At 28.9% G+C, this 15,443-nt stretch overlaps 1 protein-coding gene and 2 long non-coding RNA genes across 4 annotated transcripts; 1 reads left to right on the forward strand and 2 right to left on the reverse strand.

The window, feature by feature from the left end:
* Positions 1-8,359: 8,359 nt before the first annotated feature.
* LOC147910992 (uncharacterized) lies at positions 8,360-12,714 on the reverse strand. Its single transcript, XR_015545143.1, has 2 exons — positions 12,574-12,714; positions 8,360-8,845 (listed from the first exon to the last, which is right to left on the reverse strand). It is a non-coding gene; the product is annotated as an uncharacterized LOC147910992 (long non-coding RNA).
* On the forward strand, positions 8,704-14,052 carry LOC105146936 (uncharacterized). Of its 2 annotated transcripts, XM_087406372.1 has the most exons (9): positions 8,704-10,286; positions 10,454-10,515; positions 10,586-10,775; positions 10,843-11,003; positions 12,343-12,701; positions 12,786-12,898; positions 13,053-13,160; positions 13,232-13,455; positions 13,745-14,052. In XM_087406372.1, the coding sequence occupies exons 1-9, from the start codon at positions 8,734-8,736 to the stop codon at positions 13,756-13,758; spliced, it is 2,784 nt and encodes a 927-aa protein (XP_087262498.1). In that variant the 5' UTR covers positions 8,704-8,733; the 3' UTR covers positions 13,759-14,052. The 2 variants fall into 2 exon arrangements, with proteins under 2 accessions (XP_087262498.1, XP_011055890.2); XM_011057588.2 differs by having other exon boundaries at positions 13,232-14,052.
* On the reverse strand, positions 11,152-11,902 carry LOC147910993 (uncharacterized). Its single transcript, XR_015545146.1, has 2 exons — positions 11,589-11,902; positions 11,152-11,286 (listed from the first exon to the last, which is right to left on the reverse strand). It is a non-coding gene; the product is annotated as an uncharacterized LOC147910993 (long non-coding RNA).
* Positions 14,053-15,443: the final 1,391 nt, after the last annotated feature.

The raw sequence follows: 15,443 nt of genomic DNA on the forward strand, positions 1-15,443 counted from the left end.
ATATTGAGTGTGCTGAAAATTAATCTAAGACCGATCGCAAGAAAACGTTAACTCTAGAACGCTATTGTACATTTGACATGCAAATGGTTTAAGACATAGTCTGTCTTCAGTGGTCAGCAGAAAGCTATACTATGCAACTATAAAAAGAGCAGAATGACATTACATACTGCACGTGTAAAAAAACCGATATGTGAATATGAAAAAAACTCTGTACTCTGACTGATGCGATGATGCATGGAAAAGAATAAAATATGCAATTGTATGCTACAGTGTTTAAAAGACATTGGACTATACACATTAATTATTTCAATTGAGTTTGACAGTCTACTTATTCTTTTTTTCTTTTTTAGTTAATTAAATTATTTATGTTTATAAAAGTCTAAATTATAAATATTTTGTCATTGGCTTTACCTTGATATATAGTAATTACATTGATATATAGTGGTTTTTCATAAACACTTCTTGATTCTATTTCACTTAATATTGTTTTTAACATAATTACGTATGGGATGTTTCTGACACGCTAACATTAGATTTCAATTTTTATTGTTCTCTTTAATGATTTCCGTTTAATAAAAATTGATAATATTCTATAGCTTTAGATAAAGATAAATAAAAAAGAAATAATTTTAAATTGAAATAATTTACACTAAATATAATAATTATGTTTAAATAGCATTCATACGTTTAGGAAATTTTAAGATGGGAGTATTTTGGACACCCCACGGAATAATAAAGGATTAAGAATGTGAAAATATTGTGTTACATTAATTAGGAGCAACTTCTTTGAACATAAAATTTACGTATCAAGCAACACTGCATCATTTAATATCATTTTAAGGTTGAATGAAATAAATTGAAAACCCAAACTGGAATATGAAGCTCGCATTCCTTGGGACGTTATATATAAATTATTATGATCCATTTATATGTGATTATTATTAATTATTATCATATAAATTATTATTTGCGCGACAAACGAAGATGCAGTTCGGCGAATCTATGTTTGGGCAGGGTTCTTGTAATTTCCAAGTGTCTAAAAGCTTTTGTGGAGAATATTTCTTTGTTTCCATCATCGCGTCCTGTCCATATTTACCGCAACACTCACGTGGGCGGCCGTCATTATTCGTATTGGCATTGTTTTCTAACACGCGGGCTGCTTTTATCAACGACGTCGTGGCTATATCGGCACGTCCCGTTTCTTTCGAGAAACCCCGCGCCCGCGTCAAATCACGTTTAATGTCAAGAATGGCTCAGCTCTCGACCGCTCTTCAACAATAGCCGGTCGACCTTCCTCGCCGTGCTTGCACAACTTCCTTCGCGAATTCATCGCGGAAAAATCGCGGCGCGCTAATTCGCCAGTATGCGGTTTTTGCGAACCTCTTGATGCTAATGACACTTCGCTGATTAGCCTTATCCAAATAATTCTCTCTACGAAAAGCACAAGCCGCAATATAAGAAACGCAGCAGAATCTTCTGCGACAGAAAGAAAGAATGAATTTTTTTTAATTAATTGCGCAAACAAAATTTGTTTTAAATTACTATTGTTCAATAAAATAGTTTTTAAAGATTCAAATTTAAAGTTACAATATCGCTACGTTAAAAAATGATCCAAGTATAAAAATCAAAAATTTTTTAATAATGAAAAGAAATAATGTATTTTTGTAAAAAAAATTTTGCAGCTAATTTGCTTATATGGAAAAATATTGATTATAACTGTAATAAAAGACACTATACTCGAGTTGTAATGTTTGAATTTTGAAAATGACATAATTTTAAACAATATATTATAATTAAAAGAGTATTTGGTTAGAACAAACGTTCATAAGCGTTACGAACTTCAAAATTTAAGCAGCTGTAACTTCGTTAAAAATGAACAAAAAGTTTGAAAAATAAATGTTTTCAATGCTTCGTGTTGAAAGTCAAAACCTATATGGTATTTAATATTGCATGTATAGCAGAAACAATGCGTTATTTTTCAAACTTTTAATAACTTTTTAACGAAGGATGACCGCGGGCTAAAACCTTCCGAAGATCACTCGGGATCATGACCTTGACAACACATGTTAAGGTCAAGGTCATCGGAGGGTGGTCAGTTATATTGTACATTTACCAATTATAATATATTGTTTAAAATTATGTCATGAGTTTTCAAAATTCAAACATTACAACACGAGTATGGTGTAAATTGTATCCTTTATTACAGTTGTAATCAATACTTTTTCATATAAGCAATTTTCCAAATTAGCTGCAAAATTTTTTTTATAAAAACACATTATTTCTTTTCATTATTAAAAAATTCCTAATTTTTATATTTGGATCATTTTTCTATTAACGTAACGATATTGTAACTTTAAATTTGAATCTTTAAAAACTATTTTATTGAATACAATAGTAATTTAAAACAAATTTTGTTTGCACAATTAATTAAAAAAAATTCATTCTTTAAAAAAAAATCTCTATTTTCGAAAGGTCACTATATATCTTTTGAATTTCTCTTAAGTTTGATAATTTTTATATATAGAAAATTACGAGTTGTGAACAAAATGGAAAATTTTTTTCTAATTCTGTGGGCCTATTTTGGTGCACAAAAAAAAACTTACAAAAATTTTTAGCTTTCCATAACATAAAAGCTTAAATTTGTCGCTACAAAATCATTTTTTTAAAATAATCCTAAGATTTTTTGTTACTGAATTATCGCGGATTAAAAAAAAAGCATTTTGATTTTGATTGCTCGTTTCTCCGTTAAAACTCATCGCATATCGCAATTAAAAAAACAAATTTTTAAATCTGAAACTTTGCTCTATCGAATTATTGCCAAAAATTTTTCTTTTAAACGCGTAGACATAATACAAATGAAATAGTGCTATGAACTTTTTAATTTAAAAAAACATTTTAATTCATAAAAAGAAAGTAAAGTAGAAATTGCATATTCATTATCCTAATTAAAATATTATTTCAATTTCAAATTTTAGAAATGTTCAAAATGTCCAAATGATCGGACACGTACCTATGTTTGGATACTTACACAAAATTTGTTATTATTAATCTCAAATGCTTTTTTAGAGTATTCTAATTTAGTTGTACTTAAATATTACAATTGAAGGAATCGGCGGAATAAATTCTACTTAGGTCCTTTTTCCGGAGATTAGCTTTTTTATATAGTGATTGATCATAATAGAAAAGTATTGTAACATGTAACTTCTTACATTCCATAAATTCATACTGATACTCAATATATTCATACTGATCTCAAATTGATAGTATACTTATTTGTGTATTAATAAAAAAGTTATTGAATTTTCATTAAAATTAAGATGTTGTAATTAGGTCTTTCCATATATCCCCTCAATTAAATTATAATATTACATTTTAAAAAGTATTTAAGATCAACAATAATTTAAATATATAAAGTTTGATGTAAATATTCAAATACAAATATATGTCCGGTTAGAGGAACGTTTACCTTACATTCCCAACTCTCAGAATTGAAGAGATATTGCTGATATTTCTTGCTACTGAAAAATTGGTAATTGGAAAATGACTAATTTTGAGATATATCACTTTTTTATCAACGCAGCAATATCACCGAGCATTGAAATCGTTATTAATTTCCATTAATTTCTCGAAACGAAAGCAATTACGAGTTATGAACACTTTGTAGTTAATTATTGAAAAGTTAAATATGTTTTAATTAGCGAGCAATGTTTAATATCGAGCGAATGCGTTCTACTTTCGCATCTATATTTTTCTCCGAAAAGTATGTATAAAGAATATACGTTCCACACTTTTTATTTGCGTTTTCCTATCCGGAAAGTTCCTTCTTAAACATCCGCGTAATCATTGCTTCTATTATGCCGAGCTTTGTGTTACAAGTTTTATAGACGAGAAAGAAGAAAACCAAAGGAGGTCATAAATCAGTAGAAAAGCTTCATGTTGCCTTTCAATTTATAAGCGTCGCTGATATTCTCACATTTTTGCAACACCCAGCGTGACGTAGGTCTCCATTCGTATAGCGACTCGCCTAGTGAATAGTACAGTGACTAGTATAGTGAATAGCCTCAAACTTCATTAACTTTTCAATCTTAGCTAAATCTAATTGCTATAATTTCTCCCCCGTTCCCTCCTGGAACTTTTACAGGGATCTTACATTCAATAATAAAAGGAGCATTATTGTCAGTGCCAGCAAATACTAACAATATAATTATTTACCATGTGTGGTTAATATTGATGAATTGATATAGAATAGTGATAGTGAACCAGATTTCTTCATTCTCAAGTATTAGTATTTCCTATCATATATCTACTTAACGATATTGAAGCTCAAGAAATAATTAGAAAAATGTATACTAATATGTACTAAAATTCTAGTAAATGTGGATTAGCAGATTCTTGTGAGGACAAGCATCCACTTATGTAAAATTATTTTACTTTTCTAATAAATGAGCAATCGTCATATAGAGCCATACTGTAAGATAATTTTTATATTTCGTAAAATAAATTTTAGAAGTCGTTCGTGCTTACAGTCTTGAGAATAGTACCTGCGATTTACTTTATAGAAAGAGAGAGAGGTGTAAGATAATAATCATTTGAATGGATTTACTATAATTATAATATACTTTTTATCTTACACTTTCGATATTTTTATTTTTAGACAAACAAAATTCGTCACAAGTTTGAAAAAAATAGCTAGAATATTTTTATTAGCGTTGTAAAAATTACTCAATCATTTTTTTCCATAAAGAAATCTGAATCACTATATTATTCTACATAATCATCAATATTATTGTCAGTATTCGTTGAAACTAACAGTATTACTGACTGCGGTTTAGGTGTTTAGCAGAGAAAATTTATTAATCAGCTTAATGATTCTTTAATATGATTGTTTCTTACACTTAGATTCATGAACTAACAATAAGGGCAAGAATCAATCATATTAAAGAATCACTAAGCGCTGATTGAGAAATTTTCTCTTCTGAATACAATCATTGATTGCATAAGATCTATAATGTACAAAAAACGGAGCTGAAATATTGTCAATAATATTGATTGTGAATAAGATTGTAAAATTATTGATGCATTGAGAAAAATTTCTGATTAAAAATAAATAAATCAGAAGATTCTGATCATAAAATCAAAATAGTTATCTCAAAATCACAGATTCAACCAGAAAATTTTGATTTGTCTATGTTCAACTAGAATTCCAATTAATGTAACCAGACTCTTTTTCCAGTGCTTACTGTTAGTATTACTGATATTACTTATCAGTATTATTGATCGTGCAAGGTTCATATTACATTCAATATATCGCGCTAAAAGGATTAACCTACACTTAATAACCGACAAATGCTACCGCTTGCTGCAGTGATACGATCAATTTCGAATTTACGCGAAGAACGAAAGCAATTCGGTCAAAATGGAGCACTAAGTGATGCATTTTCTGTCGCTATTCGTTAAAATAGTCAAAATAATCGTCGAAATTGAATAATCAACGCAACCGGACGATTTATCTTAAGGTCATGAAATGTACGCGCGTCGCGTATAAACCGTTGCATAGTAAAAAACATTTTATATTTATTTTAGAAACAGTCTACTTGTTATTGTGTGTGTTCAGTTTCTTGTTAAAATTCTGTATTGATTTTTTTAACATATTTAAGTGTTAATTTAACATAATGTGATTATATTATTTAAATAGTTTGTGTTGAATTGACATTCAACATTTTTATTAGTGTCAAAATAACATAAAAATAAGATATTTTAAAACATAAATTTTAAAACAAATGAATAAAAATATATTAATTTAATATATCATAAATATTAATTTCACTAAAAAAATATATATTTCCACAATTTGCTTACAAATTATATTATATACAGTATTACATTTTTTGTATTAATTTTATATAATATTTGTATTATTTTCTGACATATTTCTGTGTTAAATTAACACAAAAATTTGAGTGAACCGTAAAACCGTGTTAACTTTCATATAAATTTTTCAACAATTTTTATTGAAATGCTTCAGCGTGCAGTAGATTCAGATTATTTTTGTGAAATTGACAGTCTCACCACAAATAAAAGTATTTGATTGATCAATTAGAAAGAATTTTGCTAATTGACTAATCAAAGAATGTTGCAAAGCATTTGGCATATTCACGTTGACTGTACTCCGATTCCCGAGGCCGATACGAGTATAATTTACTCGAATTACAGGACATTCCAGATTTTCTTTCTACCGCGGGCTCCCACGAAATTCAATCTTCGTGGTTCGGTGGTCTAGATAATTTACAGCGCGGCGCGTTACAAGGATGCACGATGCAAAATATCGTGGGATCAGGGTCATACGGTTAATCGTGGATACGCTATAATCTCCTATTGCGGCTACACGCGCACATCATGAGCATTATACTGCCGAGAGTACATAATGTGTGGCGAGAAACGCGAATAGATAATCTAATCCGAGGTCTGCTTTGTGCGAATAATACGATAGATGGGCTTCTGATTGAGTTTCGTTCTCGTTTGACAGACATTTTGGGAGGCTTCCGAATTAGAATTATCGCTGACAGGTTGGTGTCTGTATTGGATCAGAAAAGTTCTGAATAGCTTCTACAAATGACATTCGTATTCGGATGGAACTATTGTAGTTCACATCAACTGGGATGATATAGTTCTAGATATAAAATATATAATTCACAAATACGGTGAAAAATTACATAACATATGAGAAAATGAAAGAATATTCATTTGGAAAGGAAAATTGAAGCTATTTCTCAAATTAATATTTTTGTAAAAAAATAGCTCTTTGAAGCAAAAGAAATTGTATAATATTTTAAAAAATGTGTATGTGTATTTATTTTGTTTGTGTTGAAATCTTTGAAATGTTTTATATTAAAAATTAAAACACATAAATATATTCACTTTTTAATTAAGAGATATGAATTAAAAAATGAATTTCAGTTTCTGCTATCTTGTTCTATATGTGAAATACATATATTTTTTATTTCTAAATACTCTAATTTTTCTTATATCTTTTAGTACACACGATTGTGGACCATTTGTGTCTTGCATGTTTCTTTTCTTTGAAATATTAGGAATACCTGGCTAAATAATAATTTCTATTTTTTTCTTTTTTTTAATATATAATTTTATGAATATATTTTATACTAAAGATATTAAAGAATATGTATAAAGAACCACTTAATAATTTTTGTATGTACTTGTAAAAATAATACAAATTAATCCGAGACGCGAATAACCCATTACGTATAGTAAATAACCAAAAAATCATCGCTAAGAATTAATTGTATCTTGCTCCAATTTTCCATGAATGTTTATTACTCACAGTTGACAAATATTGTGCTCGGATCCGCGGATTCGCTAAAAGCCCAAACGCGGATTCATCGTCCCTGCGGGAAAACATTAGTTCTTTTATTATGAAAAATTCAAAAATATCTCATTTCTCCTGGAAGTAATAGGTCTCTTCGCGTTGCTTGCGCTTAATATCTTTGCTTTTTCTCTTTTTAATGCCCAAATATGAATTTCGTTTTGGGGATTTCAAGCAACGTCAACGGACTTAGTATGTTGTCATTAAAAAAAGTACAACTATGGTACATATCTATTAGGCCCAATTGTTCACAATCAAGTTAATGAATGGATGATCATTTGTTCACTCTAAACAATAAGATTATTCTAACAAAAGACGTTCACTTGTTACTCTAATAATAAGCGCAAAAGAATACATAGCTGACCGAAGCTGACCTGGAAAAGATCGAAATTCACAAAATTAGTATAATAGCGTCCTCTAACGCCTTCTAACGCAACGAATTTAATTGATTCATTTTTTCTTATGGTAAGGGAATAATATCAATCGATAACCTATCTCGGATAACAACCTAATATTAATAGATATATAATTATTAAATTATAAATTGAAATTTCAGAAAATTAATTTATAATTATTCCTGATGAAAACTTTCCTTAAAATTTTATGCAGATTGGAACACTTTTTAGAAATATCAAGAAAGTTTACATCTATTTTAGATTTTTTCATGTATATATATATATATATATATATATATGTGTATATAGAATATTTAAAAATTTATGTATATGTATATATATATATATATACACACACACATAAATTTTTAAATATTCTATATTTTTATTTTTGAAAAAATACTTAAACTTTTACAGATCCTCCATATGGATAGTCGGCACACTTCTATTCTATGCAGGATATAGATACGATTTTATCGACAGTGTCAGAAAAAGGACGTGGTACGTAGTTCTCGGAGCTCAAAAATGGACGTTGGTGCCCGTTTTGTTGGCAGCACTAATTTAACGGACTGTTGGCAGATTTTGAAAGTTAATCCTGTTTATTTAAAGACGTACACGTGGACGAACGTGATTATGATCTCTGTGTAACAATAGTATCGCTTTTATGACAGAAATCGACGGAGAATTTTAACGGAACGCTGTACAACGTGTACAAACGACATAATATAAGTGAAAGTGTAACGTAAATAAACTCCATCGACTTTTTCTTTAATTTTTAAATCTTACACGTATTGTGGATAACTATATGTTGATATTGTTCCTTCTCTCTCTGCGCTGTTTTTAATCATTTTTTTTTATTGAAGACCGTAGCCGTGGAAAACTCCGAAGTGGCCTTTGTAAAAAAAAGTGACATTAATTTACAGTGAAATGAAAAAATAATAGAGAATATTGAAAATGATGTCTAATTGGTATCCGGAGAACTCGGTGTGTGGTTCGCAAAACTTTAAGTTACGTCTTTCTGAAGATTCTACTGGAAGTACTGAAGACTCTTCTCTGCAACGTTTTGCTGCAAACAAAACGAAAGACAATGATGATGTTATTGTGATCAGCGACTCCAGTTATAGTTTGTCTCCTGAACGTTCTTATAAATCAAAATGGGAATCTAATTCTAATGTTAAAAGTAAGGAACACCAAAAATTATATTTCTTGGATATTTCTTCCGAGAACGAACAAGAAAAGGAATCTGATTCATTATGGAATTGTGCCAGAGCTGATGATAAATTTTCAAAGGAAAAGTCTGCAAGTAAAATTATTACAGAAGTTAATAAGGCGCTTACTGAGTCATCATTAATTTCCAACGATATCTCAACTGCTGATAAATTATTTAATGCTTTACTAACTTCTGATGCTTTAACTAATGACAAAACTGTCAGCAGTGGTGTGAGCGATGATAGAGATCAAGTAAATAAATCTAAAAAATTCTTTAAATCTAAGGGACACGTTGATTACAGAAGTCCTACATTAAGTACACAACAAGAAATAAATTCGAAATTAAGAGAAAAATATAACACTAAAGGGACAAATAAAATAACTAAATTGAGCTATAATGTATATAATGGCAGTCCTAATGTTCTTTGTAAACATCCAATTTATATGCCAAAGCAAAATAGTACAGGAAAAGTCAAACTTACAAAAAAAGACACATATAAAATTTTAAAGAATATAAAGTGCACGCAAGTCGTGTATGATTCTCCCAGGGAGAACAAAAAAAATAATGTAATAATTGATGAAAGTACAGATATAGATGAAGATGCATTGCATCCAGCTATATCACCTAGTTATAATAGAAAAGTACAGCGTCCTAGCGATAATTCTGACGTTATTGATAGCAGTTTGAAGAATGATATTTTACAAACAGATTTACCTGTACCATCCAAGTCACACATCGACATATCAAAGATAATGGATTCCTTTAAACCTCTGTCTGAAAGGAGACAGAAACAAATCAAGGAATGGCTTTCGACAAATTTTTCTGATTCTCACAATCAGAGCGATTGTTCTTTCAATACCGTACCCCCAAGTACTAGAAATAGTAATTCTGGAAACAGCAGTCTAGAAAGATTGGAGCAGAACTATGAAACTCCAAACAACAGAGGAAAAATTAACAAAACGAAAACTGACGGGAAGCAAAAGACAATTGTAAATTCTGACAAAGTGGTCCATTCATTCTTGAAGGGACAAACTACAATGGATCAATATTTTAAAAAATCTAAGAATAATTCTAAATTTTACACACCAAATAATAAACCAAGGCTTTTATCAAAAGCGCAAACTGAGAAGAAAGCTTCCTCGGTAAATACATGTGAAAGTAAGACTGTAATAGACTGTGCTAATATTTTAGATAAATTATATGGTACATCGTGGAGAGATAAAGCTAATATACTTTCAACAACTAAATCACGAAAATCATCTGATCAACCAATAAATAGAATTATCCAGTCGGAACGGTAAATATATACATTTCTGTTATATTGTTTAATATGAATACATGATATGATAAGTTAGTGATGTTTTAAAAGAAGACTATGTTAAAAAATAAGTAAAAAAAAGAAGTTAAAACTGACTTATCGAATTATCTTCGTATATCTAATAAATTATATATGTTTTATTACAGGAAACCTGTATCAAGGAATCAGTATCGTACAATAATTTCGGATTCGGATGAATCTGATTTGAGTAAGAAATTATATTTTATTTCATTTTGAAACCTATTTTGATAATTTAAAAAAAAAATTGTTTGTTTTAGATGAAAATAACATTAAATCAAATCGAAGAAGGAATATTCAACGAAAACAAAAAGAAATGGATGATTTTATCAATGATGAATCATTATCAAGTAATGATAGTGAAAGTATATATCACAGTGCAGTAACGAATCCTATAAATCCTACTTTTACAAGTAGTACAACCAAATCCATGCCAGCATCAATTAAACGGTATTATATTTATTATTTATTGTAATAGAGATATTGAACTTAATTAAATATAATCTTTTGGATATAGGCTTCAGACTATATGTGATACGGATACTGAAGATGAAGATGACAAATCCAGAAGAATAAAAAATTTGCAGAGAAAATTGTCATTTAGCGATGATGAAAGTTCTAGCACGAGCGAATTTGATCCTGGAGATTATGTACCACCGAAACACGTACGTGATAAAGGTACGGAATGCACGATAAAATTTATTTAAATTGGAAATGAAAATTAATCTTAAGAGGACATATATACCTACACGGATTCAAAATGAAGTCTAATTTTGCGAATTTTTTTGTAAAAAAAAACAGAAATAGAGAAATTGAGTTTGTTCCATTGTAAAGGTGACACTTTTCTTTATTTATCATTAAAATTATTATTTTAAAATAATATAAAATGGAGTTGCTATTCAAATTTTCATATATCATGTTTTATAAAATGGGATTTGCAATGATCATTGCTCACACTCGTCTGAAAACAAAATGAAATAAGTTTTATAAAAATGAAACATAGATCTTGTGTTTGACGTTTTTTAAAATATTGTGTTTGAATAAAATGACAGCTGGTCAAATTAACGATAAAAAAGTGCTCTCATTTTTGACTACGAAAAAAAAACTAAGCATCGTAGGAAAAAATCCTACTTCAAAAACTAATGTTCAGTATATAGAAAAAGTGTGCAAAATTGCAAATCGATCGGTCGAGCCGTCTTTAAAATATAGTGATCATGTGTTTTGAAAATTTTTAAGAAAAACATGTTTAAAGTTTTACAATACATTCGATTTATACTTTTCGTTGCTAACGTTTCAAACTTTTCAATTGCTCGTCCAGATAAGACTATTACACAATTAACCGTCCGTATTTTATATGCAGCTCTGAGGCTTGCTATTGATAAATACAATGAATAGAGAAGACTTTCTTTGACCTGCGCGAACTTGAATCATCCTGTCGTAGGCACGCTTAGCTGTCGTTTTCAACGCATTCAAACTTATTCGTCTATAATTTCATTTAATTCCGTAATTTTTTGAATTTTTCTCTATTTATGTCGAATTATAACTTTACAAAAACGTTCTTAAGACATTATACTTTAAAAATATGTAAAAAGAATCGATGTTTTCACCTCTAAGTGTATATGCCCCCTTAAGGCTCCTGAATAGTCACCATATTGAATCGTGACGTCAGAAGCGAGAAATGATACTTAATTTTTATTACGTGTCATTTATAAATAAAGATAATTTGAATAAAATGAAATGATAAAATCGCTTTAAAAAGAAAACAATTGTAAAAATAGATGAAAACTATCCTTGTCGCCACTGACAGTCAATAAATAATCGTAAAAAGTGATAAAACGTCATCATTTTGTTTTACCCAAATTGTCTTTATTTACAAACGGCATATAACAAAAATTAGCATATCAATTTTTGCTTCTGACGTCGATTTAATATGGTGGTGATTACTTAGGAACCTTAAAATAAAATATTATTGGTAACAAAGCCTGTATACAATAATTTTATAATATATAATTTTTAGAAGTTGCCAAAAGACAAATGCCATCTAAAGTAACACCTACATTTGAATCAACTGTGACTAAGCCTGTATCAGGATATAAAACCTTTCTAGCATCTTTATCAAATACGATTCCAATGTATGAAGCTCATACGAATGCAAAAAAATATAGACTGGATTACAAAAATAATAAAGAAGAATTATGTAAAAAATTGTATCAATTATATAATGAGAAAGTATTTGATAATAAGTTACCTCAAGATATGTCGATTGAATGGAACGTTCGTATGAGAGGAACTGCTGGATATTGTTATAATCAAAAGTCTATTAAAGGTATTAGTGGTACTATTATTAAATCTTCAAGGATTGTATTAGCAACAAAGGTAATCTCTATTTTGTTTCTTTTTCTTGTTCTCATATGTATATACAAATACAATCAGTCATATTGAAAGAAATTATTGTTCTAGATTTTAGACACGCCAGATAGACTAAGAGATACTTTGATCCATGAAATGTGTCATGCTGCTTGCTGGATAATAGATAATGTCTCAGATGGTCATGGAGTATTTTGGACAAGATGGTAGGTTATGATGCAGTATTATCAGACAACCTGTTATATATATATGTGTGTGTGTGTAAATTTTTCTTTTACTATAAAATTCTAGAACTATTTGTGAACGCGCATTTATAGTAATCATTTTGCAGAATTTTATATCATTTATTTTATATTATAGGGCTAATAAAGCAATAAAGATGTTTCCTGAATTGCCACCAATTCGCCGATGTCATAATTACGAAATTAAAACTAAATACACGTACAAATGCACAAGTTGCGGATACAGGTATTGGATTGATTGTATGAAAATTGATTTTATTCTTTGTTATACTTCTGAAAGTTATATCTTTGTTGCAGTGTTGGAAGGCATTCAAAGTCCTTGGATATCGAGAAAAAGCGATGTGGCTATTGTTACGGAAAATTTGAATTATTAATTAATAAAATAACGAAATCTGGTACCATACAAGTGCAGACACCGAAGAGAGAACCCACTGGTTTTGCGCTTTATGTAAAGCAGAATTATAACTCAGTGAAAAAGGAAAAAAGCAATATGAAACACGCTGACGTAATGAAACTTTTAGGTCAGCAATTTTCAGCAATTAAAATAGCAAAGAAAAATGACGTAGCTAGCAATTAAAAATGACGCCTAGCTAAACATCAAAATTTGTATAATTCAAATATTTATAAGATTTTTAAAATCCCATATAATTTTTAATCAGTATGTAATAATTTTAGAGCAGGTTTTGAAGCTGATAATTGTATGTATTTAGATTTCCGACTTCTGCATATTTTATTTTCGAAATCATAAATACATGCAGTCATAATATAAATATAATATTTTGGAAGACTGATACTTTTTTACTATTACAGGCACTGGAATGTGAGATATCTTATAGATTTCACATGTTACATCTATACATGATATAGAATATTTTCATATAATGTGAAATATTTATATATATATATACATATATTATAAAAATTAATGTATCTAACATGTGAGATATTTTATAACTTAAACCGTGATTTAGGAACATTATTTAGGTACTTTTTAAGTAACAACTAAAACTTAACTGCCATAGCATTTAAATATTGACAATGCATTATGTAAAATGTATTCAAGAGTGCTGCTTAAGCAAGAACTGTACTAATCATTGTAATAAAGATTTAATACAAAATCCTTATAACTTTTGTATCCCCGTCTTCAAAAATTCATCTGTGAATGGTACAACGAATTTAGGTTCTTTTATTTAAAATTTGTTTCTTCTTTTTGAGATTATATAATTATAACAATTTATTTATAAAAAACATTTCCTGAATATAATGTAAAAAATAAAATAAATATGTGATCGATATCAACTCATCAATTACCATTGAATAAATAATTTAAAATTTGACTAAAATCATAAATTATTAAAATATAATTTTTTTTTAAATATATAATAAACTATATTGTTTAAATTAAATTGTACAGAGTGTTTGGAATTTAAATGTCAAAACTTTGGGAGCGTGTAGGAATTGATAAACTAAGAAAAAAAATCCTGTAGATATATTCGTTTTTACTTCGTTTTGAAGAAAATAGCAAAAAAAGACAAATGTAGTTTTCATTTTTCATTACTTATTCACATTGTATTTATTCATTTGCTTAGTAGATATTATTCAAAATGTTGACCTTTTGTCACAGAAGAATCCACTGTGATTTGATTCGATTCGTTTTTGAATTTGAGAGATTCGAAACCAAATAAAGGTGAAATCACACGGTACGGAATAGAGAATGCGTCATTGAAGCAACCAATCAGTACTATTCCGCATTTGATGTTGCCATGACGAGATTCTATTAAAGATCGTCAACCCTAGACAAATTTTCGGCGGTATAAAAAGGGCCCGGAGGTAATTGAAAAACGCTGATATTATCGACAATTGATATAAACTATTATTAATATAAATATTTGGCTTACGCATTATTAAATTCATAACTTTTTATTATATAAATGTTCCATAAATAAATATACATACTTGAAAAGTTATAATATCTTATATATTGCAGAAAAATTACAACAATTTTTTTCTGCAGTTATCATTTCTGTTGATAATCAAACTTTGATGATAACATTAAAATCACAATTTTAAAGAAAAATCGAGTATTATTGCGTTCTAAATGCATAAATACATCTACTAAACTAAATAAATTATAAAATTAATACAATATTATCAGTTTTTAACTCTTAATCACTTCAATATTCTCAAAGACGCAAACTAAGGATGTCGATCTTTAATAGTATCTCATCGATGATGTTGCGGAATAGAGTGTGTCATTGTGAACTGACCGTACCGAAACCATAAAGTCATCTAAGGGTACGGCCAACGCGATGCTGCAAACGCTTTGAAGCTAACCGATCAGTTTGTAAAATTCTTTTTTCTAATTGGTCCATCAAATGCTCCAAAACATTTGTAGCGAGACTTTGATCACAGCCTAAATCATATTCTTATAATAAACCGTCGTATTTAAAATAATTTGATGCTGATTGATATGATGGAATAATGTTGAGACAAATGAAACAAAATGACA

The sequence above is a fragment of the Acromyrmex echinatior genome, chromosome 1 (genome assembly GCF_024713525.1).
Source record: "Acromyrmex echinatior isolate Ae372 chromosome 1, ASM2471352v2, whole genome shotgun sequence".
NCBI classification, from domain to species: domain Eukaryota; kingdom Metazoa; phylum Arthropoda; class Insecta; order Hymenoptera; family Formicidae; genus Acromyrmex; species Acromyrmex echinatior.

Bases quoted from the DNA above. Each gene is read 5' to 3' on its own strand.
- LOC105146936 (XM_011057588.2), top strand. From the start codon at position 8,734: ATGATGTCTAATTGGTATCCGGAGAACTCGGTGTGTGGTTCGCAAAAC. The intron at 11,004-12,342 runs GTACGGAATGCA...TATAATTTTTAG, and splicing joins GAAACACGTACGTGATAAAG to AAGTTGCCAAAAGACAAATG. The intron at 13,161-13,231 runs GTATTGGATTGA...TCTTTGTTGCAG, and splicing joins TGCACAAGTTGCGGATACAG to TGTTGGAAGGCATTCAAAGT.